The 27,397-nt window shown below is 43.3% G+C and overlaps 1 protein-coding gene and 1 pseudogene across 1 annotated transcript; both read right to left on the reverse strand.

Annotated features, from left to right (window-relative positions):
* Positions 1-322: 322 nt before the first annotated feature.
* Positions 323-2,760, reverse strand: LOC123820484 (mast cell protease 4-like). Its single transcript, XM_045841236.1, has 5 exons — positions 2,706-2,760; positions 1,987-2,134; positions 1,396-1,531; positions 916-1,170; positions 323-466 (listed from the first exon to the last, which is right to left on the reverse strand). Exons 1-5 carry the CDS (start codon positions 2,758-2,760, stop codon positions 323-325), a joined length of 738 nt encoding a protein of 245 aa, XP_045697192.1.
* Positions 2,761-22,014: 19,254 nt separating this feature from the next.
* On the reverse strand, positions 22,015-24,630 carry LOC123820492 (annotated as a pseudogene).
* Positions 24,631-27,397: the final 2,767 nt, after the last annotated feature.

A 27,397-nucleotide genomic window follows, 5' to 3' on the forward strand; every position in this document is an offset into this window, starting at 1 on the left:
AAACTGGTAGGCTTGATGATTAATCTGGCAAGAAAGGAGCCCAGTGTAATTCTTCATTCACACTAGAGAGGAAGATCTGCATTTCTCCCTGTGGAGCAGACCAGCTGTGGGGAAGCTCTGGGTTGGACAAAGAATGTCACACACATATGCTGGAGGCAGCATCTTTATTGAATTTTGCTGGGGATACAATCAGCAGGGGTTTTGGGTACCTCTGGGAGTCTCCTAGGGCTTGGGCTGGGGCCAGGCTCCTGTGGAACCTGGGGGCTACCCAGGGAGAGCTCTGGCTTTGGGATTTTCCTTGAGGCTGACCAGGCGTCTGTGGCTACTCGCTCTCCAAGATTTCATTAATCCAGGACAAATATGCGGAGATTCGAGTGAAGACAGCAGGAGGCCTTGTATTTATATGTACATGTGACACAACACCTTGGGCCACCCCAGCACACAGAAGGGGGCCTCCAGAGTCCCCCTGTGAGTTAGAGAAAGCAGACCATGAGCAGGGATCATCTTTCTCTCCTGTTCTCTCATCCTGGTTCTATCAGCACTCTGGCTAGCCCCAAGATACCCCATAGTCAGGCCAGGAATCCTGACTCCTCATGGAGTCATAAGTTAGGGGTCTTAAGTTTAATATCCTGTTTCTTTCTCTGGCTCAGAACCAAAACTCTAGATCCGGCACCCCGCCTCCCCCTTATATTTTCTCTCCTGGATCCCTGTACAGAGACTAGCTGGGAGGATTAAAGGCAAGACTTGAGTATGGGGTGATGGAACCCAGAAGGAGGATTCCAGTTCTCATAATCCTGGACACCCATGAATGCAGATACCAATCACTATACTAGGGGACTTCCTGATTTACCCCCTTGCAGGAGGACTTTATCTTCCAGGGACTGATTATGAGGAGGAAGTGTAAGTATGTAGTACCTTGTATGGTAATCCTTTCTTTATGGGGTCACCCACACAGATTTGCAAATTATTATTGTAAGAGGGAAAGTGGCGGCAGGTCTTGGCATTCATGAGTTTCAGCTTTGCCTCTCTCAGAGTATCTGATGTTGGCTCGTTCACTCCTGTTCTCCCCCAGCCAGTTGCCTGGCATACTGTTCCAGGTTGAATAAAGGTAGACCAGGTGGGCAGGGGTATTGTCCTCACGGCATGGTTCAGCTTAGCTTTTGTTTGTAGCTATGAGGGAGGAAGGGTAGATGGTTGCCCGTCTCAGAGAAAGTGGTGGGTGTGGTGTGGTAGAGGCTCCCTGGGCAGGGCCTAGAGTATTTTCCCAGGGGGGTGGTGATACATGGAATGGGGATGGTCCCCAAGGAAGTGGGTTTGAAGAGAGAATGAGAAAGGTACAGGTCAGAGGAAGGATTAAGAAGGGGGAATCAAGAAGTCCAAGAAAGAGAATGGCACCTTCAGTAACATGATGTCATTGAGATAGGTGTCACTGTTGTATTCTGGATGAACAAATTGTTTTTTGACTTCTAGCTTCTGCCATGTGGATTCTTCTTGTTTCATGTCATGAGCTCCAAGAGTGACAGTAATATTTCTGTTGAGAGGGAAGAGAGAGTCAGGAGAAGGTGTTGGTCTCCTGAGAAGGGCCCATTGTGAATAAGGTGACACCAGGCCCTCTTCATCAGCGTAGAGCCAGCTGAGGAACTTGTATCTTACTGAGGACAGGTGTTTCCTGGGATCACAGCCTGGGATCACAGCTGTTTCAGGAAGGGCCAGGCCCTGACAGACACGGAAGTGAGAGGGCTTTGCTGGCCCAAGGATGAGAGGGGCAACATTGGCATGTCTTGACCTGGGCTGCCTATGATAAAGCTGTGGCCTCTGGAGATGGAGATGACTAGTCAGAAAGGCCCAGTTCCTCCAAGTATACATCACTGACCATCTTGATATGAGTGGGGCATGAAAATTTTTCCTCAGGCCACTTGAAAGTTGTGTTAACTCTGGTTCCTACAACACCTCACATGAAAAGGGAATAAGGCAAAGTTTTCTTACCTTCCTTGACAATGAGCAGCTGTCACCACAAATTCTTCACTTATGAGAAACCCACCACATCCACTAACATTATCTTGTTTAGTGATTTCCAGATAGGCCATGTAGGGGTGGGAGTGGGGCTTGGACTCAATGCCACCGATAATCTCCCCTGAAACAGAAAAGCCCAGGTTCCCAAACATTGGCTAACTGAGCCTTCAGACAGAGCACTGGCTGAGGAAGATGAGTTGAAAGCTGAGGCAAACCCCCACCCTCAGCCTCACCCTTACCTCTAATGTAGCTCAGCCCCACCACATATCCTTCTTATTGGCTTTCCCTGCCCCAATGCACCCTGTCAGTCCTCATCCTACTTTGCAGACCACCATGGCTAGTCTTGATTGTGAGTTGTGATTGAAACATTTCTTCATGTCCTGATCCTGACCTCTTCCACGTGAGAGCAGTTGAATGACCATGAATCAGAACTGTGGATATTTTGAGGAAAGCAGCTGAAGAGGTACTTCCCAAGCAAGTTTCCTGATTCTATCTCCATCCAAGACTTCTTTTGCCAAGTCAACTGTCATTAACTGCTGGGAAAGAGTATGACTCTTCCAGATAGAGATTTCCCCTTGGAACACTTGCAATGGGTTCTTGCTTTCTCATTTTAGACTCTTATTTGATTCAGGTCAGTAAGCTTGGAATAGGAACTGAGGACCAGAGAATAGGGAATCACACCTCAAACTCACCAGCTCCAGCTTCAGGAGGCAAGAGAAAGACCAACCAAAGGAGTAGGACCTGCATTTTCCCAGTGATGCTGCCCATGGTAAGCGTCTTCTGTCACTCTCCTCTCTTGCTCCTGCTTTATAACCCCAGTCATAGAAGTAGGGGGAGGGCTGGAAATCATAGGAAGCACATTTTGTAATTCACTCTGGCCTGGCTTATCTTCCTCGTCAGAAATTTTTTCAGCTCTCCTCTCTGCTGTGCTGCTGTTGAAGCTGTGGTCAGAGCCTCAGTGTCCTGGCTTCTAGGATGACAGGATTGGCTGGGGAACTGAACCTTTCCAGACTGCATGGAATTTTGGGCCTGGAGATTTAAATGGGGGGAAGGGAAAAACATGTGTTTTCTTTCCTTCACTTTGTCCTGTTGGAATAGTCTTGTGCTGAGGCCCAGGTATGAGTGCTGGGTCACGCCCCAGTGATGTGTGTCCCAGCGGTGGCCTGAGGGATGCTGGGGCGTCTTCTGCTGCTGCACAGATGGTGCCAGACCATGCCTTCTCTTCCTCAGGGATCCGTAGTGTGGATGTTTGGGCCAGAGCACTTGTGAACCACGGGCCCTGGAAGATGCATGGCCAGGCATCAGGCCCCACGGCCACCGGCACGGGAAGTGGCAGTGGCTGGTAGTACAGACCATGAGCACAGACTCCAGGCAGGAGCTTGAGGCCGGACAGTGATGGGCAGCTAGAGTGATTGTGCAGCAGCTGCCTACAGTTTCCCAAAGGACAATGTTTTAAAATGGGAGAAGGAACTCTGTGTGCAGCCTTGGGTTTGTCTGGAAGAGGTTGGTGGGGTTTTTCTCTGGGTGTTCTGGAGGGGATGGGACCTGGGGCAGAAGCCTGCCATTCTTCCAAAATTGTGTATTTAAAAACACTTTTTTATTTATTTATTTTTAGATGGAGGGAAAAGGAGGGAGAAAGAGAGGGAAAGAAACAATGTGTGGTTGTCTCTCACGCACCCCCAATTGGGGACTTGGCCCACAACCCAGGCATGTGCCCTGACTAGGAATTGAACTGGTGACCCTTTGGTTCACAGGCCAGAGCTCAATCCACTGAGCCACACCAGCCAGGGCATAAAATTGTGTAGTTTTTGAATAAATGACCCCTTTCCTTTTTCACCAAACCTCTGCCCCTGGAATTTGCCTTTGTGCAGCGGGCAGGAGAATCCCAATCTCTGTTTGGTAACACCCATACTCCAAGGTTGTGGGTTTGGTCCCTGGTCAGGGCACATACAAGAATCAATCAATGAATGCATAAATGAGTAGAACAACAAATTGATGTCTCTCTCTCTTTCAATAAAATCAGTAAAAATAAATTTAAAAAATTAAAAGAACATATGGTAGGTGGATTTGGCCTGAGAGCCAGAATTTGCCCCACTTCCCAATGTAGAAGATCAGCCCTTCATTCAAGGCAAATAATCAGCAGCAGATTAGATATGGAATACCCACAATATATTTGGAACTGAGAAGGCTTTCCATGCATTCTCATTTAACTTTTTAACATTTTTGGGGGCTAAGCATCATTATACACAATAATGGAACACTCAACTGATGCTCAGAATGTCACACAGCAGTAAGACTGAAAACATAATATGTCAGATTCTAAAACTCATACTTTTCCATTCCACTAATCTGAATAGTAAGGGGTATGGGATGAAGGGTTTGTACAGTAATGGAGAAACAAATGGAATGTATGAAGGAGAATACCTGTGTTTTGTAGGGGATGTTGGGGTTTTCCACTTGTGCACTAAGAGTCACATTTGGTTTGATAATGAAATGACATCTGCAGTTGTCATTACTTGAGGTGTTATCTGGGTTCTCATTATATTGTGTGCCCTGAGAAAGGAAAAAACTGTTCTCAATTAGACACTAACATGCCAGTTATTACAGGACTCACTCCTGCTATAGTGAAGTTAAAATGTGAAATATTGTGTACCTTGGGATCAATGAGCTAATACAATCAATAGCTTTTACGTGTGTGTGCTTTACCTCACTTATCCTCGTATCAACCCTGAGAAGTCCTGTTGTTTCCATTCTACCAGTGAGGAAATTGAGGTTCAGAGATTTTGAGTAATTTGAAAAGATTTCCTAGCTAATAACTATCATAACTAGGTGTCAAACATGTATCTGTTTGACTGTACAATATGATCTTTTTGTATGTCACCCTGCTTTCCTGGAAGGTGAAAACAAACAAGCAAACAAAAAGAGAACAAGAAGAATGCAAAGAGGATTTCTTTAGCAGTTCCCACAATTTTATAAGATACAATCCTTTTAATAACTTCCTTACTTTATATCACTCACAGTGGCTCTGCTTTCCCAACTGAACTCTAAATAATAGAAATATTAGTACTGGAAGTGGGTCCTAAACTTAGATTCTATAAATTGTCCTGGGCTATCTCCTCTTGGTTTTATAATCTAAACACAGTCATATCTTGGTACTTGTTGGCTTCAGAACACGTCAATCCCTGTACTCATTGCATTTTATGAGAAAAAAATGTTGTAGCACTTGGCGCTTGCTCGGGACTTGTCGTACCTGCTAGAACCTGTGTGAGTTGTGGCATTGCCCCACAAGAGAAAAAGGCTTCATTGTTCAGTACTCATTGGTTGTGACACTTGTCACGACTTCTGGAATGAATTAATGATGAGTACCATGGTACCACTATATATTTAAAGGTATTACCCAATTGTAAGTGGTGAAGAATATTAGTTGGAAGTTGTACATGATCGTTTATGGCACACAGTAGCACACCTGCTCCTTAAATTATTGCCTATATATATCTGTAATCATAGGCAAGACTTTAGGTGACCAAGTATTTGCTGGCACAGATAATATTAGTGGAAATAAGGACTTTAATGGGGCTGATTGCTTCTGACTGCACTACAGAACTTTGGACAAGAAAGCAGTGAGCTTTGGGTTTTAAATTATGGTCCAGGTAAGGGCCCCAAATCTTCTGATTATCATAGAAGAAATGCTTTTTTAAAAAAATATATTTTTGATTATGCTATTACAGTTGTCTAATTTTCCCCCCTTCACTCCCCTCCATCCTGCACACCCCCTCCCACCCACATCCTCCCCCTTTAGTTTATGTCCATGTGTCATACTTATAAGTTCTTTGGCTTCTACATTTCCCACACTATTCTTACCCTTCCCCTGTCTATTTTCTACCTACCATCTATGCTACTTATTCTCTGTACCTTTTCCTTCTCTCTCTTCCTCCCACTCCCCTGTTGATAACTCTCCATGTGATCTCCATTTCTGTGGTTCTGTTCCTGTTCTAGTTATTTGCTTACTTTGTTTTTGTTTTTGTTTTAGATGTGGTTGTTAATAATTGTGAGTTTGCTGTCATTTTGCTGTACATGTTTTTTATTTTCTTTTTCTTAGATAAGTCTCTTTCACATTTCATATAATAGGGGCTTGGTGATGATGAACTCCTTTAACTTGACCTTGTCTGAGAAGCACTTTATCTGCCCTTCCATTCTAAATGAAAGCTTTGCTGGATAGAGCAATTTTGGATGTAGGACCTTGCCTTTCATGACTTGGAATATTTCTTTCTAGCCCCTTCTTGCCTTCAAGGTCTCTTTTGAGAAATCAGCTGAGTCTCATGGGAACTCCTTTGTAGGTAACTGTCTCTTTTTCTCTTGCTGCTTCTAGGATTCTCTCCTTCTGTTTAATCTTGGGTAATGTAATTATGATGTGCCTTGGTGTGTTCCTCCTTGGGTCCAACTTCTTTGGGACTCTCTGAGCTTCCTGGACTTCCTGGAAGTCTATTTCCTTTGCCAGATTGGGGAAGTTCTCCTTTATTATTTGTTCAAATAATTTTTCCACTTGTTGCTCTTTCTCTTCTCCTTCTGGTACCCCTCTAATTTGGATGTTGGAATGTTTAAAGATGTCCTGGAGGTTCCTAAGCCTCTCCTCATTTTTCTGAATTCTTGTTTCTTCATTCTTTTATGATTGGATGTTTTTTTCTACCTTCTGGTGTACTCCATTGATTTGAGTCCCAGTTTCCTTCCCATCACTATTGGTTCCCTGTACATTTTCCTTTATTTCATTTAGCATAGCCTTCATTTTTTTTTCATCTAATTTGCGACCAAATTCAACCAATTCTGTGAGCATCCTGATTACCAGTGTTTTGAACTGTGCATCTGATAGGTTGGCTACCTCTTTATCCCCTAGTTGTATTTTTTCTGGAGCTTTGATCTGTTCTTTCATTTGGGCCATTTTTTTTTTGTCTTGATGCACCTGTTACATAGTGAGGGGTGGAGCCTTAGGTGTTCCCTGGGGTGGGGCAACCCATGTTGTTGTGTTGTGATGCTGTATGTGGGGCAGGGGTCCGAGAGGGAACAATGGTGGTTGTTCTGCTCTCTGCCAGATTTCAGTCACTTCCACTGCTTCCCTCAAGTAAATTGGGCCCTTCTGGTGCTGATTCCCATGTGGGTGGGTTTGCGTGCATTCTAGGACCCTGTGGGTCTCTCCAACGAACTCTTCTGTGAGGCTGGGAGTTTCTCCTAGCACCTCCACCCCCACAGTTGTTTTCAATCGGTGCTTTTAGGCTTTATCTCACTGTGCTGGGACCCTGGGTTGTATGGTCTGTCTTGATCCCCAGTTTCACCTGCTTTATCTGCACGTGAATGTGGGACCATCTGGTCTGCCAGCCACCTTGCATGTTGAGCCCCTCCACAATCCACCATCTCACTGGGTCCACAGCCACTGCCTTGGGCACCCAGGGTCTGCCAACCACTACTTTGCCTCGAGCCCTCTCTGTCCTGGCTGCCCAACTCTGCCCCTCCTACTGGCCTGGATGAATGTGTCTACTTTAACTCCTTGGTTTTTGGACTTCCATACAGTTCAATTTTCTGTCAGTACTGGTTGTTTTTTGTTTTTAAATTGTGGTGGTTCTTATTTTGGTTGTACAAGGAGGGACAGTGTGTCTACCCATGCCTCCATCTTGGCCGGAAGTGCCATAGAAGAAACTCTTATCTCATGTAGCCTCAGGTCTGAGATATCTCAGTTTAAATCAATGTGTAATCCTGTGGGTGGCTTGCAACACATTTTGAATTCCCAGCCTGGCAGGGTCTCTTTTATAAAGTTAAGTATTAATTGGCTCTCTGAAAATTGGAGTAGGGCCATATTTGGGGGAGATTCTGATGAAACTGGAACCTTGAGACCCTAAATTTCTCCAACTCTCCTTTGCCATAAGAGTAGCCCATTTTTTCCAATCTGAGGAGGTTTAGTCTTCCCAGGCCTGAATAATCTGTAATGGGGTCACCTGAGATAGTTACTTTGCAGGGCTGCTGAGCTCCCCTCCCCACCCTTCTTTATTGCTTCTACAATAGATCTATAACCAGTCTCAAGTCCCAGTGGGTCTCACAGGTAAGTGTGGTCCATGAGGAACTGCAGAGTCTATCAAAGCAATTGCAAGAGTTTTGCTAATTTATATCAATAGAAACATGAATGGGCATGGATATTAAGGGTTTTTCTGTAGGGTAGAAGGAAGGTGGTAAAATTGGGCCAGGATGAGTTTCTTGATGGGATGAACTAAGCAGAGATTCTAATGTCAGTGCATTAGATGAAGCATATTGAAGTGGCTCTATTTGCCTAGTTGGTCAAATTGAGTTATAGACCTTTATTAAGTGAAGTTGAGATGTTATACCTCCTTTGGTCATTAATTTGTTTTGCAGCAGTATTCAATACAATGTTCACAAGGGATATTTGTCTGTTTCCTTTGTTGTTATATGTTTGTCTGCTTTTGGTATCAGGGTGATACTGACCTCAAAGAATATGTTTGAAAATGAGCCCTCCTATTCTATTTTTAAAGAAGTTTTGGTAGAATTGGTAGTACTGTTTTTTTTTTCAATATTTGATAGAATTCACCAGTGAAGTCTTCTGGGTCAGAAGCTTTGTTTGAAGGAAGATGTGTAATTACATGATATAGTACTCTAAAGAACACATTTTTTGAATAAGTTTGATAGTTTATGTCTTTTAAGGAATCTGTCCATTTCACCAAGTTGGTCAAAATTACAGCATAAAGTTATTCATAATATTACCATATTATCCTTTAAAATACCCCTCACTAGGAGACATTTTTTCATTGGTTTTTAGAGAGAGTGGAAGGGAGAGAGAGAAATATCAACAGGCTGCCTCCTGTATGCACACAGGTAGTGGGGTAGAACCCACAACCCAGGCATGTGCCCTGACCAGGAATCTAATCCTCAACCTTTTGGTTACAGGACAATGATCCAACCAACTGAGCCACAACAACCAGAGCCCATATTATCCTTTTTAATAGCTGTAGAATCTCTAGCACCATTGCTTCTCTCATTGCTGATACTGTGTTGTCTTGAAATGTGGGCTCTCTTTCTCTTTTTTACTGATCAGACTGCCTAGAGATTTATCAATTGAATTGATCTCAAATAACCAACTTTGCTTTCATTAATTTTCTCTATTGTTTTCTAATTTTTAATTCTTGTTTTTTGTTCTTATTATTCCGAGGGTTCTTTTTGTAGCTTCTTATGGTGAGTTCTTTCTTAGATCATTGGTTTGAAACTTCATTTCTAGTTTTTGATATATCTATTTTGAATTATTGCTTTTATTAGAGGCATATTTAGAATTGAATTTTCCTAGAGATTTCTAACTTTTGTCTTTATATATGGAAACAATCCTCTGTAATGCTTTTTAGAAAAACAAATAGTCTGGTTTTAATATAATCTCATCAGGTCTGTTTTGGTCTGTGTCTACCGGGTATATCTTTTTTTCATCCTTTCATTTCCAACCTTTTAACATTCTTGAGAGTAAGCAAATATTTAGCTGGATTTGTTTTCCAAATCTGATGATATTTATCTTTTATGTTAAGTGTTAAGTTCATTTACAATTTCTTTTTTTTAAATTTTTTAAAATTTTATTTATTTATTTTTTAGAGAGGGAAGGGAGGGAGAAAGAGAGAAGAGAGAGAAACATCAATGTGCGGTTGCTGGGGGTCATGGCCTGCAACCCAGGCATGTACCCTGACTGGGAATCGAACCTGGGACACTTTGGTTCGCAGCCCATGCTCAATCCACTGAGCTATGCCAGCCAGGCTACAGTTTCTTTAACTGCTGTTATATTTTGAATTATTATACTAAATTATTTTATAGTCTGTATTTTTTTCCTTCTCTCCTGTCTGCTTTTGTAAGTGATTAAGTTTTTAAATATTTTCCTTTGTCTTTTTACTAGTGTAGAAACAATACATTATACATATACTTTTGTGGTTTTAACCCCACTTTCTGAATTTTATTTTGGCACTTAGCTGAACACCACACACCTTGTTTCATGTATTAGCAGGCCTTCTCAAGGACACTGCGTAGGATAGGGACTGGATGATTTGTTTTTTTTTGTACTTTAGCTGGAGTCCATTTGAAGTTCTCTGATATTTAGCTTTACTTGAAAATTTTGCTTTGTTTTAATATTTATTGTACTTAGTTGTTAGGTGTAGGATTTCTGGGCTCTCTCCTGCATGCCTGAGAACATCTGGGTCTATTGTGTTTTTTTATTTTATTTTATACATTTTTTAAAATTGTTGTTCAATGTTCTTGCTTGAAGGTTATAGGAATAAAGTAGCCAGGGAAGTAAAATGTCGAGGGAAAGTGGATTCCACTTTCTTGGAGGTGATACATGGCAGGACATGTGTTCTTATTTTGATTTCTGGCTTCTTTTTCTTCGTTGTCTTTTTAATTTATTTTTAGAGAGAGGGGAAGGGAAGAAGAAAGAGAGGGAGAGAAACATCAACGTGAGGTTGCCTCTTGCATGTCCCCTACTGGGGACCTGGCCCACAACTCAAGCATGTGCCCTGTCTGGGAATCGAGCCAGTGACCCTTTGGTTTACAGGCCACACTCAATCCACTGAGCCATGCCAGCTAGGGCTGCTCTCTGGCTTCTGTTGTAAGCTCTTTGCAGATCTGACAACAGCTGGTCTTGTGTTGTTCACTGTTCTGTCTCATCTCCTTTCACAAACTTCTCCATTGGTCCACTGGTCACATTAGGCTTTCCTTAAGCCATCCTTTCCTCATGGGTTTGGGTAAAGTTCCTTAAATCTGAGGTGCTTCTCTTATATACTTTGTGATGTAGCCAGTCTCTCTACCAGCAAAAACCATGGGTGGCCTGCAATGAATAGTTCTACGCATCTTAGAATCAAATCTGTCTTTGGCAATCTTCTCATATCTGGTGGGATATTACAGGAGGCCTGTGTAACACCAACTGTCCTTTCCATGTGACTATATCAAAATAGTTTGATTTGTGGTTGCTGCCAGGAATGGAGCGGGGCAGCTGTGCTGAGCTAGTGTGGCAAGAGTCACAGGGCCCAGGTCCAAGATATCTTTTATGGTCTTCTATCTGTGGTTTCAATTAGTTGGTGGGGCGTGGGGATGGGTGTGGGGAGGTATGTTACTCAAGACTTTTCATTTAGCCTTCAGGTTCTGAAACCAATGTTTTCCTAGGTAACGATTCTTCCTTTAAATTGCTACTTATTCCTGCATTTCCTTTCATCTTAACACAACCATCCAGAATATCTTTCTCCTTCTCCTAGATGCTATCTATAATTGATATAAAGTACAATAGAACATTTGGCTAGTCTATTGATGCTGCTATGGTGGTGGGAAGGTCTCTTGTGAAGGACTGACTTTTCAGCGCTTGTAAGATGAATGCCATAAAGGGGAGAGAGGGGTAGATCTCCCAGGGCAAATATCTCTGAGTTAAATGCAAAAGTCGCATTGTCGAGGCTTGGGCAGTAGTTATCCTCTTTTTACAGAAGTCTGTCTATACCGTACAGAGCTAGGTGGATTAAGTACATAGTCAAGAGCTCTGCAGTCAGACTGTGTTGGAATTCTTGTGCCATCCCTTATTAGCTTAGTGATTTGGGGCAAGTTTCTTTATGTCTCTTAGCCCTGTCCCCACTCATCTGTAAAATGGGCATAAGAATGGTGAGGATTAAATAAGAGAATTGTTTTTTGTAGAGCATCAGGCATAGTCAGTACTGAAAGTTAATTGGTATCAGCATTACTAGCTCCCAAGGTCACTTACTTCTTCCAGGAGTTTGTTAACCAGATTTAGCCAGCACTCTAAGTAGCCGAAGGAACTAAAAAGCACCTTCTAGCACTTAGAACAGTCTCCCGCCTGCCCCAATCCTCTGATAATGTCTGACAGATTCTGGGGCCCTCTACTTTGTTTCCAGAGAAACAGGGGGTCTGTGCCCTTGGTTTCCCAGCTTTGTTGAATCTTATGCTGTGGTTTTTGTTATGCTTGGGAAACTGAGGGCTGGGGTAGTTAATTGCATCCTCATTTTTGTGTTCTGGGACCTCATGTGCCATTATTTCTGTGTGTTCTTCCAGTTGTTAACTCCTCCCTGATTTCATGGTCCCCTCCCACCCCATTTTTTAATTTAGTCTGAATTTGTGGTAATGACATGAAACATGAATGGCACTCTCTCCCCCAGTGTCGAGCTTCTATTCCTTTTCTCCTACTATCATACAAGCCTTTCAATGACAACACTTGTGTCAGTCTGGATATCAAAATTCTGCATTCCTCTGGGTTCTGGGTATATCCGCTCACTCACTCATTCACTCACATTATCAGAAATTTCTGTATGCTAATAATGAAATATCTGAAAAAGAAATAAACTACCCATTCACAATAGCATAAAAAACAATAAAATACTTAGGAATAAATTTAACCAGGGTAGTGAAATATCCTTACAATGAAAACTAAGTTAAATGAGAGAAACTGAAGAAGATAAACAAATGGAAAATTATCCAATGTTAATGGGTTTGAAGATTTAATATTGTTAAAATAGCCATATTATTCAAAGACTTCTATAGATTCAATGTATTTCCTCAAAATTCCAATGATATTTTTCTTTTTTTTTCAGTTTTTTAAATTGTTGTTTGGTACAGTTGTCTCCATTCCCCCACCACCACTTTTCCCTGCCCCACCCACCCCCACCTCCCACCCTCAATCCTTCCCACCTTTGACTTTGTCCATGGGTCCTTTATACAGGTTCCTTGACTTGACCCTTCTCCCTTTCCCCCGTTATCACCCTTCCCTGTCCCGTCTGGTTACTGTCAGTTTGTTCTTTATTTCAGTGTCTCCAGTTCTATTTTGCTTGCTTGTTTGTTTTGTTGATTAGGTTCCACTTAAAGGTGAGAACATATGATACTTTTCTTTCACCGCCTAGATTATTTCACTTAGCATAATGCTCTACAGTTCCATCCATGCTGTTGCGAAGGGTTGGAGCTCTTTCTTTCTTTCTGCTGAGTAGTATTTCATGTGTAAATGTTACCACAGTTTTTTGATCCACTCATTTACTGATGGATCCCTAGGTTGCTTCCAGTACTTGGCTATTGTAAATTGTGCTGCTATGAACATTGGGGTGCATAGATTCTTTTGAATTAGTGTTTCAGGGTTCTTAGGATATGATCCCAGCAGTGGGATTGCCAGGTCAAGAGGCAGTTCCATGTTTAGGCTTCTGAGGAAATTCCATAGTGTTTTCCAAGTGGCAGCATCAGTCTGCATTCCCACCAACAATGTACTAGGGTTCCCTTTTCTTCACAACTTCCCCAGCACTTACTGTTTGTTGCTGTGTTAGTGATGGCCATTCTGACTGGTGTGAAGTGGTATCTCATTGTGGATTTGATTTGCATTTCTCTGATGGCTAGTGAAGCTCATTATCCTTTCATATGTCTGTGGGCTTTCTGTATGTCCTCCTTGGAGAAGTGTCTGTTCAGGTCCTTTGCCCATTTTTTAATTAGATTGTTTGTCTTCCTGGAGTGGAGTAGTGTGAGTTCTTTTTTTTTTAAACTTTTTTTTTATTGTTGTTCAAGTACAGTTGTCTCTATTTATAAATGTTCCCTAGAGCAAGGGACATAAAGGGAAGAATAAACAAATGGGACTTCATCAATGGGCTATTTGAAAAGCTTCTGCATGGCTAAAGAAACAATCAGCAAAATGAAAAGGGAACCAACCATGTTAGAAAGTACGTTTGCCAGTGATACCTGTGACAAGGGTTTTATTTCCAAAATATTAAAGAACTCATGTGACTCCACTGATACTTTTCATAGAAGTAGAACAAACAATCCTAAAATTTGTATGGAACAACAGAACATCCCAAATAGCCAAAGAAATTCTGAGAAAGAACAAAGTTGAAGGCAGCACAATTCCTGACTTCAAACTCTCTTGCAAACTGTAGTAATCAAAACTGTATGGCACTGACATAAAAACTGTTGCCAGTGCCCCAGAAGTTTCTTTGTGACCTTCCCAGAGACTACCTTTCTTTTCCCTAAATGTAATCTTTGCCTTGACTTCCATCATCTTAGATTAATTTTGCCTATTTACTTAAAACTTTATATAAATAGAGTCAGACAGTATACACCTTTTAGTGTCTGGCTTCTTTCATTCAAGCTATGTTTTTAAAGACTCATCTGTGTTGTCATGTAGAAGGGTGTTTCTTCATTCTTATTGATGATTAGTGTTCCATTGTGGTGATTCTACAATTTATATGTGCATTCTGCTGGATATTAGAATTTGTGTTATTTCCAGTTCTTGCTATTGGGAATAAATCTGCTATGAACTTTCATATTCATACCTTTGGTACACACATGTGTGCATTTCTGTTGAATGTGTATTTAAAATATGATTGCTGTGCTCAACATAAACATAAATTAAGCAAAACATTTGGTCCAACATGATTGTCTTTCTCTCATCAGTAGTGTATGAAAGGTTTGGTGTTGATGGTACATAACTTGCTAACACTTGCTATGGTCAGAACTTTTTATTTTAGCCACTTTGGTGGCTGTGTAGTGGTATCTTAATGCAATTTTCAATTTGTATTTCCCTGAACTAATGCTGTCGAACAATGTTTTTCTTGCTTATTGGCCATTTAATATCCTGGTTTGTAAAGTGTGTGTTTAATATTTTGCTCATTAAAAAAATTACATTGCCTATATCTAGCTTATTGGTTTGTAAAAGTTTTTATATATTCTGGATATGAGTCCTTTGCCAAATATATGCATTGCAAATGATTTCTCCTATTTTGTGGTTTGTATTCTCACCCTCTTGTCTTTTGATAAACAAACATTCTTTGTTTCCCCTGAAGTTCCTTTTTTTTTTCACATTCTGCACACCATTTTATGCTTTTTTAAAAAGAAAACTCTGTGGATGTAAAATAGTATCTGATTATTTTAATTTTATTTTCTTCTGACAACTGAGCATCCCTCATATACTGTTTAGCCACTTGAGATTTTCATGCTGTGAATTACATATTCACATTCTTTGCTTTTTGCCTATTAGTTTCGTGCCCTTCTTGCATATTTACAAAATTTCCTTGTGCATTTGATTACTTATTTTTACTTTATTTTTATTGTTTTTAGTGTTACAGATGTCCCTGCTTTCCTCTACTTTGCCAGCCTTCCTTTCACCCTTGCCACCCCCACCCCTATCCCTGCCCAGGCCGTATCCACACTATCATCTGTGTCAATGGGTCATGCATATACGTTCTTTGGTTAATCTCTTCACCTTCTTTCATCCACTCTCCCCTTCCCTCCTCCCCTCTGATAGCTGTCTGTCCCATCCATCTATGCCTCTTATAGATTTGACCCAAGGATTATTCAGAGTTTGTTTCCAAAATATTGGTTAATTTTTAGTTATACTTTTAGTTTTATTTATAACTTATCCATTGTGGGTCAGAGAAATACTGTATGAATCCAATACTTAAAAATGTGTTGCAGCTTATTCTTTGGCTTATCAGATATTCAATACTGATTAATGTTCCACATGCACTTGAAAGGAATGCAGATTCTGCAGTGTTTGGCTGTACTGTTTTGCACAGTATTACCTAGCTCTTCCATTCTTGGCCTAGATGATAGCTCCTGGGATATATAACCACTCTTAGCTTAAGAGAATGGAAAGTTTTATCCCTATTTTCAGCATTCTAATAAGTTCCTAGTAAGTCATCCTGGTGAAAGGTAAGTGGGCTCACCATTGTCCTTTGGGAGAAGTTTTCATTTCTGTCCTTTCAGTGAATTATTTTTAACAATAGATCTGGGGTTTAGCAAATTCCTAGATAGCACTGAGCCAAGAATGGGTCACAGAGATAGCCTGGTTAGTGTTCTCTACATGGTGAAGGTGTTCCAAGCACTGCATCCTTAGGCAGTTGCTAAGATAGCAGGACACTATCCACCAGGGGGAAACCTTGGGCTTGCAGAAGGTTTTTGGGGACTTGGACAGAAGTGTCATTCCCTACCTTGATTGAACTCTGGGTGATCAAAGGGCCTGAACATCACTCCACATTGCCGTGCATTTGTGATTAGTGCCTGCATACTTCTTAAAATATCAACACCTGACCCAGTCCTCTCCTTTTTAGTCTTTCATTGTTTGACAGCCCAAGCGCTTTTTTGTTTACATGTAAGAGTGCCAAGCACTAGTCTCACCTACAACATGCTGCTGAAGAACCCAGTCATTCAGCTTCTTGGTAGTTTGAGTTAACTGCAGAATCCTGGGGATGCAGGTGCAGTGTGGAGTTTGGGGAGGAAGTGGACATGAGATGTTAAAGGGAGTACCAGGAAGATAAAGACAGGCCAGAGAGCAGTTCTCAGAGGAGGGATCCCAAACAAGTGTGCTTGAGTTCACTGTGTGGTCCCACGTTGCCCTGATAAAGATAGTGTTATTCTCAATATCATGATGCTTGGAAGGAGGCCACAATTTCCAATGCTAACATAACTGGGATGTGTAAGCAGAACCATAAAGAAGTGAAACCAGACTGTGTCAGTAGTCCTCCCTGTACCTGATCTCTCCTGTTCCATAGACCCATGCCACGGGGCCCCATTGAAGACTGTTATATAGGCAAAATTTATGTAGCTCATCACTCTCCATTCCCAGTTATAAGTGTCTGATTTAATTTCCAAGGAAAGAAGAAACAGTCCCAGTTATGGAAGACTGACCCAACCTGAGTGTTGTTTTCTGCCTTTCTTCCCACTCAATGTCCTGAGAGGAATGGTGGGTGTAGTGGAAATACTGGCCACTTTCTCTCCTGAAAACACATTCCTAGGCCCAAGTAGCTCACTAGGATGGAAGATGGGTTCTTCTCCAAATGGGCCTGTTTCGTTCATTACCTGAGAGGTTAGCTCAGCACAGTGGAGAGAATTGAAGAGAATCTGGCATTGGAGATAACCACCTTTATCCTCTGAGGCGAATTTCCACTAAAGAGGATCCTGGGAGTTGAATGGGTTCTCACTTCAAGAGGATGGATAAGGAACCATAGATATTTAGCTTGGAGGAGAGTATGGTTGGACTAAAAGGATGGTATGCGTGATTGCTATCCCAAATTAAGGACTGTCAGGTGGGGCCTTGGTGATTTCCTCCTTGAGGTTCCAGGTCTTGTGGTTAAATAACCTCACAAGGAACACTAATAGAGTTGAGAAGATACTCAGGTAACTTACATTCCAGCACTTACTTGAGAAATACAGTTGTTTGGGAGCCCAGAGGGGTTGATTCAAGCTTATAGACAAGAGACAGGATATACCTCATAATCCCACATGGGGCATCCTCTCTAGTAGGTGTCAGAGCATCTTCTGTGTCCTTGTGGCCAGAATTTTGGAGAAAAGGGAGTGTGAGGAGTAAAATCTCCTGTATGGCCTGTTAGTGTCAATACCAGACAGCCCTGTTCCTGTTCACCTCTTGCTGAATGGCTGTGCTGGTCTCTCTGATACCGGGTCATTAGGCATTTGTCATTCTCACCATTGTATCTCCAGGGCCCTGTACCATGCCTAGGAGTTGACTGATCTTCACTAACCTTTTATATATTGATGGATGGCAGGAGCACAACCAAACTGCCAGCTGTGACCAGAAATGCTGGATTGAAATGTTCTGTGGCTGCTGAGTGATCAGCCCCAAGGTTGGGGCTGATGCTGCCACCTTGTCCTCCAGCACTCAGCGCCCAGGTGAGCTGCCAGGAGTTTTGGCACCACAAAGAGGAGTCCAGTTGATATCCACAGGTTATGAAACGGCCAGCTGTGGGAATCTGGGCCAGATAAATGTGGGTGATTTTCTAAGAAAAGGGGTCCTGGTGGGATGAAGGTCTCTTGGGTCCTCAGTGTCCATTAGCCCAGCTCACTGTCCCTGTTCAGGTTCCCTGCACTGCTCAATTGGCCTTCCAGATGCAGTCCCCTCAGAGGGGAATTTTCTTTGGGTCTCAGACTCACTTCTGCCACAAAAGTCTTCCCAGATGCCCCTAGCACATTTTGCATCTGGGTTGCTGCTGGCATACATCTGTCACCTTACATCTGCGACAGCTTTCTTCTCTTTTGACTTTCCCACATGCAACATCTCACACACAGCTGATCAGAGCTGTTATAGTGATGATGCTCTGTGCTCCTGCCATTCCTCCATCTCTACTTCCCAGAGTGTGCCTGGATGGTTGCCATCATCCAGATCCCCTCAGCTTGCCTCCCTGCACTTCATCCCCTGTATCACCTAGTTCCAGCTCTGGTGCAAGAAGAAGGGCCTCAAAGCAAAAGTCTTTCATCCTTGTGTTCAGATAGCTGGGAGAGGCAAGAGATGGCAAATGGTCTGCTTTTCTCTGTTAGGTGTTAGAACCAGGGAGGATCTATGTTTACTGAGCCCTCCTGTAGCACCTGTACCTGCCCCTGAGTGACCTGAGATCCAGCAGATGAGTCAGGCTAGAGGAGAGGGTGGAGCTGGGACCTGATTGACTGCTGAAGCAGAAAAGCAGGCATGGGGCACTTACATTGCATCTGGCTCATGTCTCTTGTCTCCATCAGGATTTGGGATGGCTCTGCCCACAGAGATTTGCTGTTGGGTGGCTTCTGCCTCAGTGATGTTGGGGGCACAACATCTGTTGCCTCCACAACAGATGGGCAACCCAACAGATGGGTAACATCTGTTGACTCCAGATAAGAAAAGTGAAGATGATGCAGTTTATCCTGATGTTCTCATGTCATTCTGGTCTACCTTGCCCTGGGAATTTGGGGCCTCCCTGACTACAGTCATGCCAGCAAAGCCTTTACTCTCCAGTGTGAATACCAGGAGGTGGGGGTCACTCAGGCCATATTAGAGGCTGGCTACCTCTGAAACCCATTCTAATGGTCAAAGTTATAGCAGCAGCTCCTAAATCAAATACTGTAAAATTTCTGGACTGTTGAAATGGCTTAATAGTTTGTTATACAGTGGATCATAATGTAGCTTTGGAAAACTGTACTTCAGAAAATTCAGTGGAAATTTGAAAAAGCAATTATATATATGGAATTCTTAATTGTTCTGGGTGTCATGCTGCCTAAAATCTTGAAATAATTTATAATTTGTTTAGCAGATTCCATGTACTTCTGATAGTCATTTTCACATTTCTGTAACACAGATGGTTTCTATGAGCTATTTGAGACTGGCCTGTGCTGCCCCCTATGTCCTACTCAAAGTTCAGATGGCTTTCTCTAGGGGCACCCACCTTTTCCCTAGACAGACTCAGACACTACTATCAATGTCACCGCCAAACACCTTTGCACTTCTGCTACAATGTGATGAACAGCCAGCATTCAGTTTCTCCTGACATTGATGCACTGTGCTGGGGCAGAGACTGTAGCCTATGTAGACTGGAAGTCTGCCTTGGCTGTTGGGTTGAGAGAGAGGTTCCATGTGAGGTTCCTGCACCTGAGCTTGTTATGGTTTTATAACTTTTCAGTCCAGTCAGTAAGGCCTCTAATGCACAGTCAGTACCTGGAGAAAGAAAGTGGGAGGAACTGTGTCCTTTTGCACTAGTTTCAATGTGTCTTGAAAACACTTTCTTTCCAAAGCTCTTCTGCTGAAGGTTATTTAGTGGGGAGGTGTGCAGAGCTGTGGGGAGTGGAGTTGCTGGCTCTGGGATGGTCAGAAAAGGTATTGTCTTCTGGAGGTGAGCACTGTGAGGTGTGTAGAAACCCTTTCATCAGGGCAGCTGGAGGCTGCCTCAGAAATGCTGAGTGTCAGCAAAGACATGGAAGTGAGGTGGGTCTGCTCTGGGTGTTTCCTGGGGACTGGTCCTGAGACTCGGTGGTGCTCTGGGACTCTCAGTACACATCACAGAGAGTAAGGGTTGGATGGGGACTCTGCCACCTTCTAACCTTCCCAGCCCCACCATCAGGTATTCTTCCCATTTGCTGATGTAACCTATTAATAATGAGACTGCTATCCCCCAGAACATGCAAACAATAGAATTCCTATGGTTGATTAGGCGGTAGCAAATATTGAGAGAATGACTGATGTATATTGATTAAAATTTTGTTGATAAATGGCTTACACTGAATATTAGGCAAACGACTTTCTGATAAGAAATTCCCGTAAAATAATGGTCTAACTTACCAAAGCATTTCTGTTTGTAGCCAGCTAGATTTGATATGTGTTCAGTGAAAATTCCATTTAGAGTGGGGGAACTGCAGGGTTCAGGTGGTAAATGTCACACTTTGAGGAAAGATTGACATTTTGATGGGCATAGAAGAACCTCCTAGCTGGTTCTGTACAGTCATGAAAAGAATGTGTTTACAGCATGATTTTAGGTTATGTGACTTCAGTAATCTTTTGTTTGAATGTAATGTTGATGTGGACAGCCTTGGGCAAACCTTTAGGGTAAAAGTCATGCTATTGTCATCAACATTTGGTTTGAGTTTGTTGTAAGTTTAGAGGTGAAAACAGGAGCACACCCCCTACTCATTGAAAATGATGACTGGTCTATAGAGCAGTGGGGCTTAGTTGCATCAGGGTTTGGAAGAAGGACTCTGGCTATAGATGGACACTTGGTTTGTTTCCACCTCTTGGCCATGTGACTAGTAGTACTGCTGTGAACATGGGTGTTCATTAGCTATTTTTTGAGCAAGCAGATCTTATTCTTTCTTCTAAAACTTGTATGGTTTAGCTTTTTACATTAAAATATTTTTTATATATTGATTTTGAGAGAGAGACAGAAAGAGAGAGAGAGAGACATTGATCTTGTTGTTTCACTTATTTTTGAACTCATTGGTTGGTTTTTGTATGTGCCCTAATGTGGGACAAACATTCAACCTTGGTGTGTTGGGACGATGCTCCAACCAACTGACCTACCTGGCCAGAGCTATCTTTTTACATTTATATCTCTGATCCATTTGAGAGTTACTTTGGCTTATGGTGTGAGGAGAATGTCCAGTTTTATCCCCCCTCCCAAACTATCAAGTTGTTCTAACATCATGTATTAAAAGTTCATTGTTTCCCAATGATTTGAGATGCCACCTTTGCCACATATTAGAACCTATGCACCCCAGTATTCATAGCAGTGTTATTTACAGCAGCCAAGTACTGGAAGCAACTTAAGTGCCCATCACTAAATGAGAGGATTAAAAAACTGTGGTACATTTATACAACGGAATATTACACAGCAGAAAGAAAGAAGGAGCTCCTACCCTTGAGATAGCATGGAGGGAACTGGAGAGCATTATGCTAAGTGAAATAAGCCAGGTAGTGAAAGACAAATACCATATGATCTCACATATACATAGAACCTAATCAACAACAACAACAACAACAACAACAACAACAACAACAACAAAAACAACACAAGTGAGCAAAACAGAACCAGAGACATGGAAATAAAAAACAAACTGGCAGGGACCAGAGTTTCGGGGAGGGGGTAATAAGGGAAAGAAGGGGAAGTGTCATTAAGGAACATGTATAAATGACTCATGGACAATGACAACGGGGGGAGATTGAATGTGGGAGGTGAAATGAGTAGGGCAGGGGAGAGTAACAGGGGAAAATGGAGACAATTGTAATTGAACAATAATAAAAAAATTGAACCTTGAATGAAATTTCAATTCTTGCCCTTTGGTCAGCCTGTGCTACACACACCAGTGGCAGAGTTTAGGGTATACCTTAATATGTGGTAGGGGAGTCCCTGCTAGTGTGAAGAAGGGCAGGGAGCCTGCCCTGAGACAGGTGGCCTTCCATTAACCCCCAAAGCTGTGTGGGGAGGGGGAGATGGTGAATGGATGACTCTGAGGAGGGAAGTAGGTCATCCTGTCCCCAGGGATGGATTGTGGGAGGTTCCTTTGTCCTGGGAAAATAAAGGACTCCGTTTTTCCTGGAGAGCTCAGACTCAGTCCTGAATACATTTGTGCAGAATGATATTTATAACATGAGAAATCAGTTATTTGCACTCTAGACATGGACATTTATTAAAGCTTTGGCAACCCCACTGGAGCTGATTCCATCCTAAAGAACAGACAGTCAGAGGGGGTAAGGGGGTCTCAGTGTGATCCCTTATGTTCAGATTGTCTCATTGTATTATTTATCCAGGGCAGGAAGCGAGCAATCCTGGTGAAGACTGTTGGAGGAGCCCCAATGCTTCTTCCATAGGAGACAATGCCCTGAGCCACATTGTTACACACAAGGGGGCCTCCGGTGTCCCCCTGTGGGTGATGAGAGAAGGGGACACTAAGCCAGGCTGCTGAAGTCTGTACCTCCCCATTCCTTTTGTCCTATAGCCTGAACCTCTGTGTGAGATGGCAAGGCAGTGGGGGTACAGAAGTCAAGCTCCTGCATCTTCCACTGGTTAGGCTTCAACCTTGGCTGTGGGCACGGTCCATAGCTCAACCTAAGTCAAGGTACCTTTCTCTTTCCCATGAAAACACTGCATATTCATGTTGTGTATTGGGCAGTCCTCCCCTCCCTGCCCTCAGAGACTGTATTGATGGGCAAAAGCCCCCAGACTGAGGCCATGGGAATGTAATCTGTTCCCAAGCCCAGTTCTTCACAGATGCCTCTGTCTCAGGTAGTGTTGGCAGATGCCTGGGGTCTTACCCGGAATGTGGTCTCCTCATCACTCTGATCCCCGACACAAATCTGCTGTTGGCTGTTGTAGGTATTAAAGAGATTGCTGCACACCTGATTCCTCTGCACCCTCAGCTGTACATCCCGGAGTGTGTCTGTTTGCCTGTTCTGGCTGACCAGGCCCCAGCCAGCCACAGTGCACTGGGACCCAGGTCTCAGCTCAGTCCGGGATTGAGGCAGAGCCACTGGCCTTACAAATTGATTCAGCCTGGCTCTATTTTCCAGCTGTCAGGAAGAGTACAGGCACTTAGGGGAAATCTATGCAGAGCTCAGCACACCACCCCTGGGTATCTGCCCCTGCTTCTTTCTCCATGATCCCAGGAACAGGTGAAGCCCCAAACCCAGTATAGAGCCAGCTCAGATAGAGAACCAGAGGGTCAGGCAGATGGTACCTGCAGTAACATGATGTCATTCAGGTTGTTCTCCTCATTATACCCAGGGTGGCGGGTGGCTCTGAGCACATAGATGCGCTGCTGAGTCCTTTCCTGCCTACTGATGTTGTGTGCCCCCAGGATGACCATCATAGTGCTGCAAAGGAAGGTGGTGTAGGGGTAGGGATGAGCTGCATGAGGTAAAGTCCCCCAGATCTGCAGGGTAGGTGGAGAGCCCAGGGCAGCAAGATGGCAGCCGAGGAAAGTGAGGGGACAGGAGGGCTCTCGGGCAGAGATCTCTGTGCCCTCTGCTTAAGTCATCCTAGTTTTGCTTCCCCTAGAAAATTGGGAAATAACCTGAATTCATCTTTTGAGTGGTAACGCATGCCTTTCACTTCCTCTTTTGGTCCTCGTTTACACTGGACTGTTCCCTGCCCTGCAAGACTTATGTAGTCCTTGTTTACCCCTTCATTGCTGAAACCCACTTCAGTGGAATGCTCTCATGAATGCTTCTGGACCTCCCTTACTGGCCCCATGGAAGATTATTAATTCCTTACCTTCCCCAACAGCGAGCTGACGTCATCACAAAATCTTCTCGCACCAGGAACCCCCCACAAAAGCTCTGACGCGTTGGTGTTTCGGTCAGAAGATATGCCATGAAAGGGTGGGAGTGGGGCCTGGCCTCACGGCCTCCAATGATCTCCTCTGGAAGAAAGTATTCAGCAGTTATTACTCTGCTCACTGAAGTGTTAGTTTGGTGGTTCCAGAAAACCTAGGAGATGGGGAGGCTACAGAGATGATGCAGGAAAAGGAGGATTTGGTGGTGAGAACTGGGGTCTGCAAGGAACCACATCATGAGAGAGGGCTCCTGGGTTTTGCAGGAAACAAGTCTGGCTCCCCAGCCCAGATCTCAGCTCCCCCACCTTCCCTAAAGGATAACAACCCTTGCTGCAGGCAAGAGCAGCTTAAGCCTGTCCCAGTGTGGAGAGATCTGTGCTGTCAGGATCCAGAGGCTTCTAGAATTGCTTCTACCTAAAGTTCTCTGGTATTTTCTTTTTCATGGAGCTTCCCTGATCCCTGTTTGTCCAACTCATAACCAGCTCATGAGCAGCATGGATTGTTTTTTAAGAATCTAGGCATGAGCTGATGGGGCTGTTATTGCTGTATCCATGTCTTCTAGGTTTTGATACATGGTCTGCAGAGGGAATTCAAAGAACAGAGTTGCAGAGCACATGCTGCATGCCAGGGGCAATTCCAAGAGTTTCATGTACACTAAGTGTCATGTAACTCATAGCAGCTCTACAAGGTAGGCATTGCTATTATTCCTTTTTACCAATGAGGAATCTGAGTACTGTGAATTCAAATGATGTGCTCCATGACACAGAGTTAGAAAGTGACTAGGCAGTGTGGGTCCAGAGTCTATGGGATGGGAATGGGCCTATGAGGGTTTGCATGGTCACTCACCTGCTCCAGCCCCAGGGAGTAGGAGAAAGGCCACCAGGATGAGGAGGAACTGCATCTTCCAGGGAAGGCTGCCCAATAGTTGCTGCTGGTACTTCCCCTTGCCAGACTTTAAGCCCCCCGAGAGAGGAAGGAAGGGAGGGTGGGGTGGGGACTAGCTGGTTTACAGTTCCATTCCTCCGGGGGTGTGATAGGTTTCATCAGCCCTGGCTGGCCTGGAGGCTGGCCTACCAGCTGCTAGTGACCTGGGGGAAGAGAGATTAATTTAAGCCCAAACTGCATCTCCCATAGGAGCTGATTCAGTGCTGTCAGTGTAAATGGGAACCAGGACACAAGGAGAGAAGCTTTGGGCCTGGTATTCCAGAAACCCAAGCTCACCCAATTCAATGATATCTCAACAAGGCTTGAACATTGCTAGCTACCCAGAGCTTCCATTTTCTATTGCTCTGGGATTGAAGCCTGCCTGTCCTCAGCATTTGGATCCTGGCTACCTGCCAAAACCCTGGCTGCTCCTATCACTTTCTGGAAGGTGGTCAGGAAGATTGAGTAGCTCTTGTTCCTGAATGTGTAGCTCTTGTTCCTAAGTGAGTGATAGGCACTGACAGAGAAGAAAATGGAAGATAAAGGTTGTGTCAGTGATGGTAACTTTTTTAGGTCACTTGAGCCCAGAGAATTTCTCACTAAAAGTTATGACACTGTCAAAGACTTTTATTTACCTACTTCATACTCAAGATGCAGGCCTTTGTGTCTCAGAAGGTTCCTGTGTGCAGAAAAGGCCTAGTGAGTTGATTTTGTTGAGAGCTGTCATAGCCTGGCTGGAAAACATATACGCTCCTATTTCATCAGGAATTTATGAGACCTATCAAGCAAATCCCCCTTCTTCACCCAGGGTGGAGGGAACTGGAACTACTCATTCATTATAAAGCAAGAACAGGCAGTATACTGCAGAATGACACAGTGGGTTGTGAGACACACTTAAAACTTTAGAACATTTGTGTGTGCTCAGAAAAACATTATAAGCCAGCATAATTTTTTCAAAACCTATATCAGAATTGAAAAGTAATACTATTCTTAAACTTTTAAGATTCCTGATAGGTCCAGATAAAAATCTTATGAAAATTATATATCCTTTCCTTATATTGAAATATATACACATTTTCACTTATTTTTAAAACTGTAAGAAATTTAATCCTCCCTCTAATAGATGCTCTATGACTGCAACCTCATGAAATTTTTTTATACATCTGAAAAGCAATATGCAGAAAAAAGAGAAGAAAGAGAAAATAGTGTAATAAACTAACTGGTATCTTATTTGTGCAATTTTAATTTATTGTTGCTTAATTTTTTTTCAACATTTAATTTTGCTTTAAAATTTTAGCCTAATTTAAAAACAGAAGGATAAAGAACAGCCTGCACATGTGAAAAAGGGGAGTAAAGTCTATGCATCCAGTGATCAGAATAGAGATGTGGGGAGGTGATTTCACCAACAGTGACCTAGGATTGCATGCCAGCCTCCCCACTAAAAACAACAGAAAACAAAGCTGTTTAAATGTCTTAAACCTTCAATGACTAAAAGTACTACCAATACAGGGGTGATTATCAGGCCAAAAACTGAAAGCATAATGGGAGTCCATTTAGGCAGTGATTTCTCTGAGAGTATTGCTGAACCCACAGAATTTGAGACTCTGGTTTGATGACCTTATAAAGTGAGAAGAAGAGAAAACAAAATCAAATGCACCCAAGGTCCCATCAGAGCCCCTCCTCACAGGAAGCCAGGACCTGAAAAGTCTGCACCCTCAAAGGAAGAAAGAAGAGTAAGGGACTAGTCATTGCAAGTAATTCATGAAAGATCAGAATTAGTTGAACTTCTCATGGAATCTCAGACCTTTAAGTTGCATTATTGTGATATGGAAGTGTCCCAAAGTATCTGGCAGAATCTAATGCAAATCTAGGGGAAATTCACTTAATTCAAAATTTGAATCACACCTAAACTTTATTTTCTTGTTTATAATGACAATATATTGTGAAATGTAAAGAAGAACAACAAGCAAACACAGAGATAAGACACAATGACTGAGAAAGCATTGGATAATATTATAGTAATAATCTTACACAGATTACAAAACAAGTATGTTGATATAAAAATAATCTTTAGGTGGGGAGGAAGATGACGGCTTTACTCTAGGCAGCATTTTTCTCGGCTTCTGTGAAGAAGAGGGAAACTCGTGTATCGGTGGAGAAACAGAGCAAGTGGACTAGGTTACCGAATCACTTTTGAAAGCAGGACATCAAAAATTATTGCAATCACTGAAAAACCAGATGGTAAGGAGACTACTTCAGGACAAAAGGGACCCAGGGATCAGCGCGGGGTCTAGGGGTGTGCAGTCCCCAGGCCCAGTGCTCCCGGGTCTGCCTCAGGGCTCCCGGGAGAGGGGAGTCACTGCTCCCTCCCCGAATACGGGGTTGAGCAACTTCAGGGGAGAACGTGTTGCTTGAAGGAACAGATTGGCCAGTTGGTCTGGGAAAAAATCGCCCAGGGACTGTGAACACCCACCCAGAGACCTGGGAGAAGTGAGGGCCTCCAGCCAACACGACTGCCCCTGGTTGGGAAAGGCGCCAACACCCCTAGCCCGGTTGGGGTGGGGATCGGTGGAAAACAAAGAGCTTGGAAAGGCTCCGCTCACGCCCCATCAGGAAGCCTGACTCGTGCGTGCTGTGAACCCAGCAGGGTCTCATGCTTTTACGATTCCCAGGGAGGGTGTAGTGAATCCCAAAACATCGCGGGTGCCTTCTGAGATCATAGAGCTGGAACCCTGCATGACCCTGGAGTCCGGAAGAACACGGCAGTGAGCTCTAGAGAGCAAGTGTGCTCGGGAGCACCCAGGGTACCTGACAGTCTTGCTGCGATCTGGCTGGGAAGAGAGAGAAGCATTTCAAAGGTCCTTCAGCCATCTGAAGCCAGCAAGAT

This window comes from Phyllostomus hastatus, unplaced genomic scaffold, assembly GCF_019186645.2.
Source record: "Phyllostomus hastatus isolate PE091 unplaced genomic scaffold, TTU_PhHast_1.1 phas_contig_348, whole genome shotgun sequence".
NCBI lineage: Eukaryota > Metazoa > Chordata > Mammalia > Chiroptera > Phyllostomidae > Phyllostomus > Phyllostomus hastatus.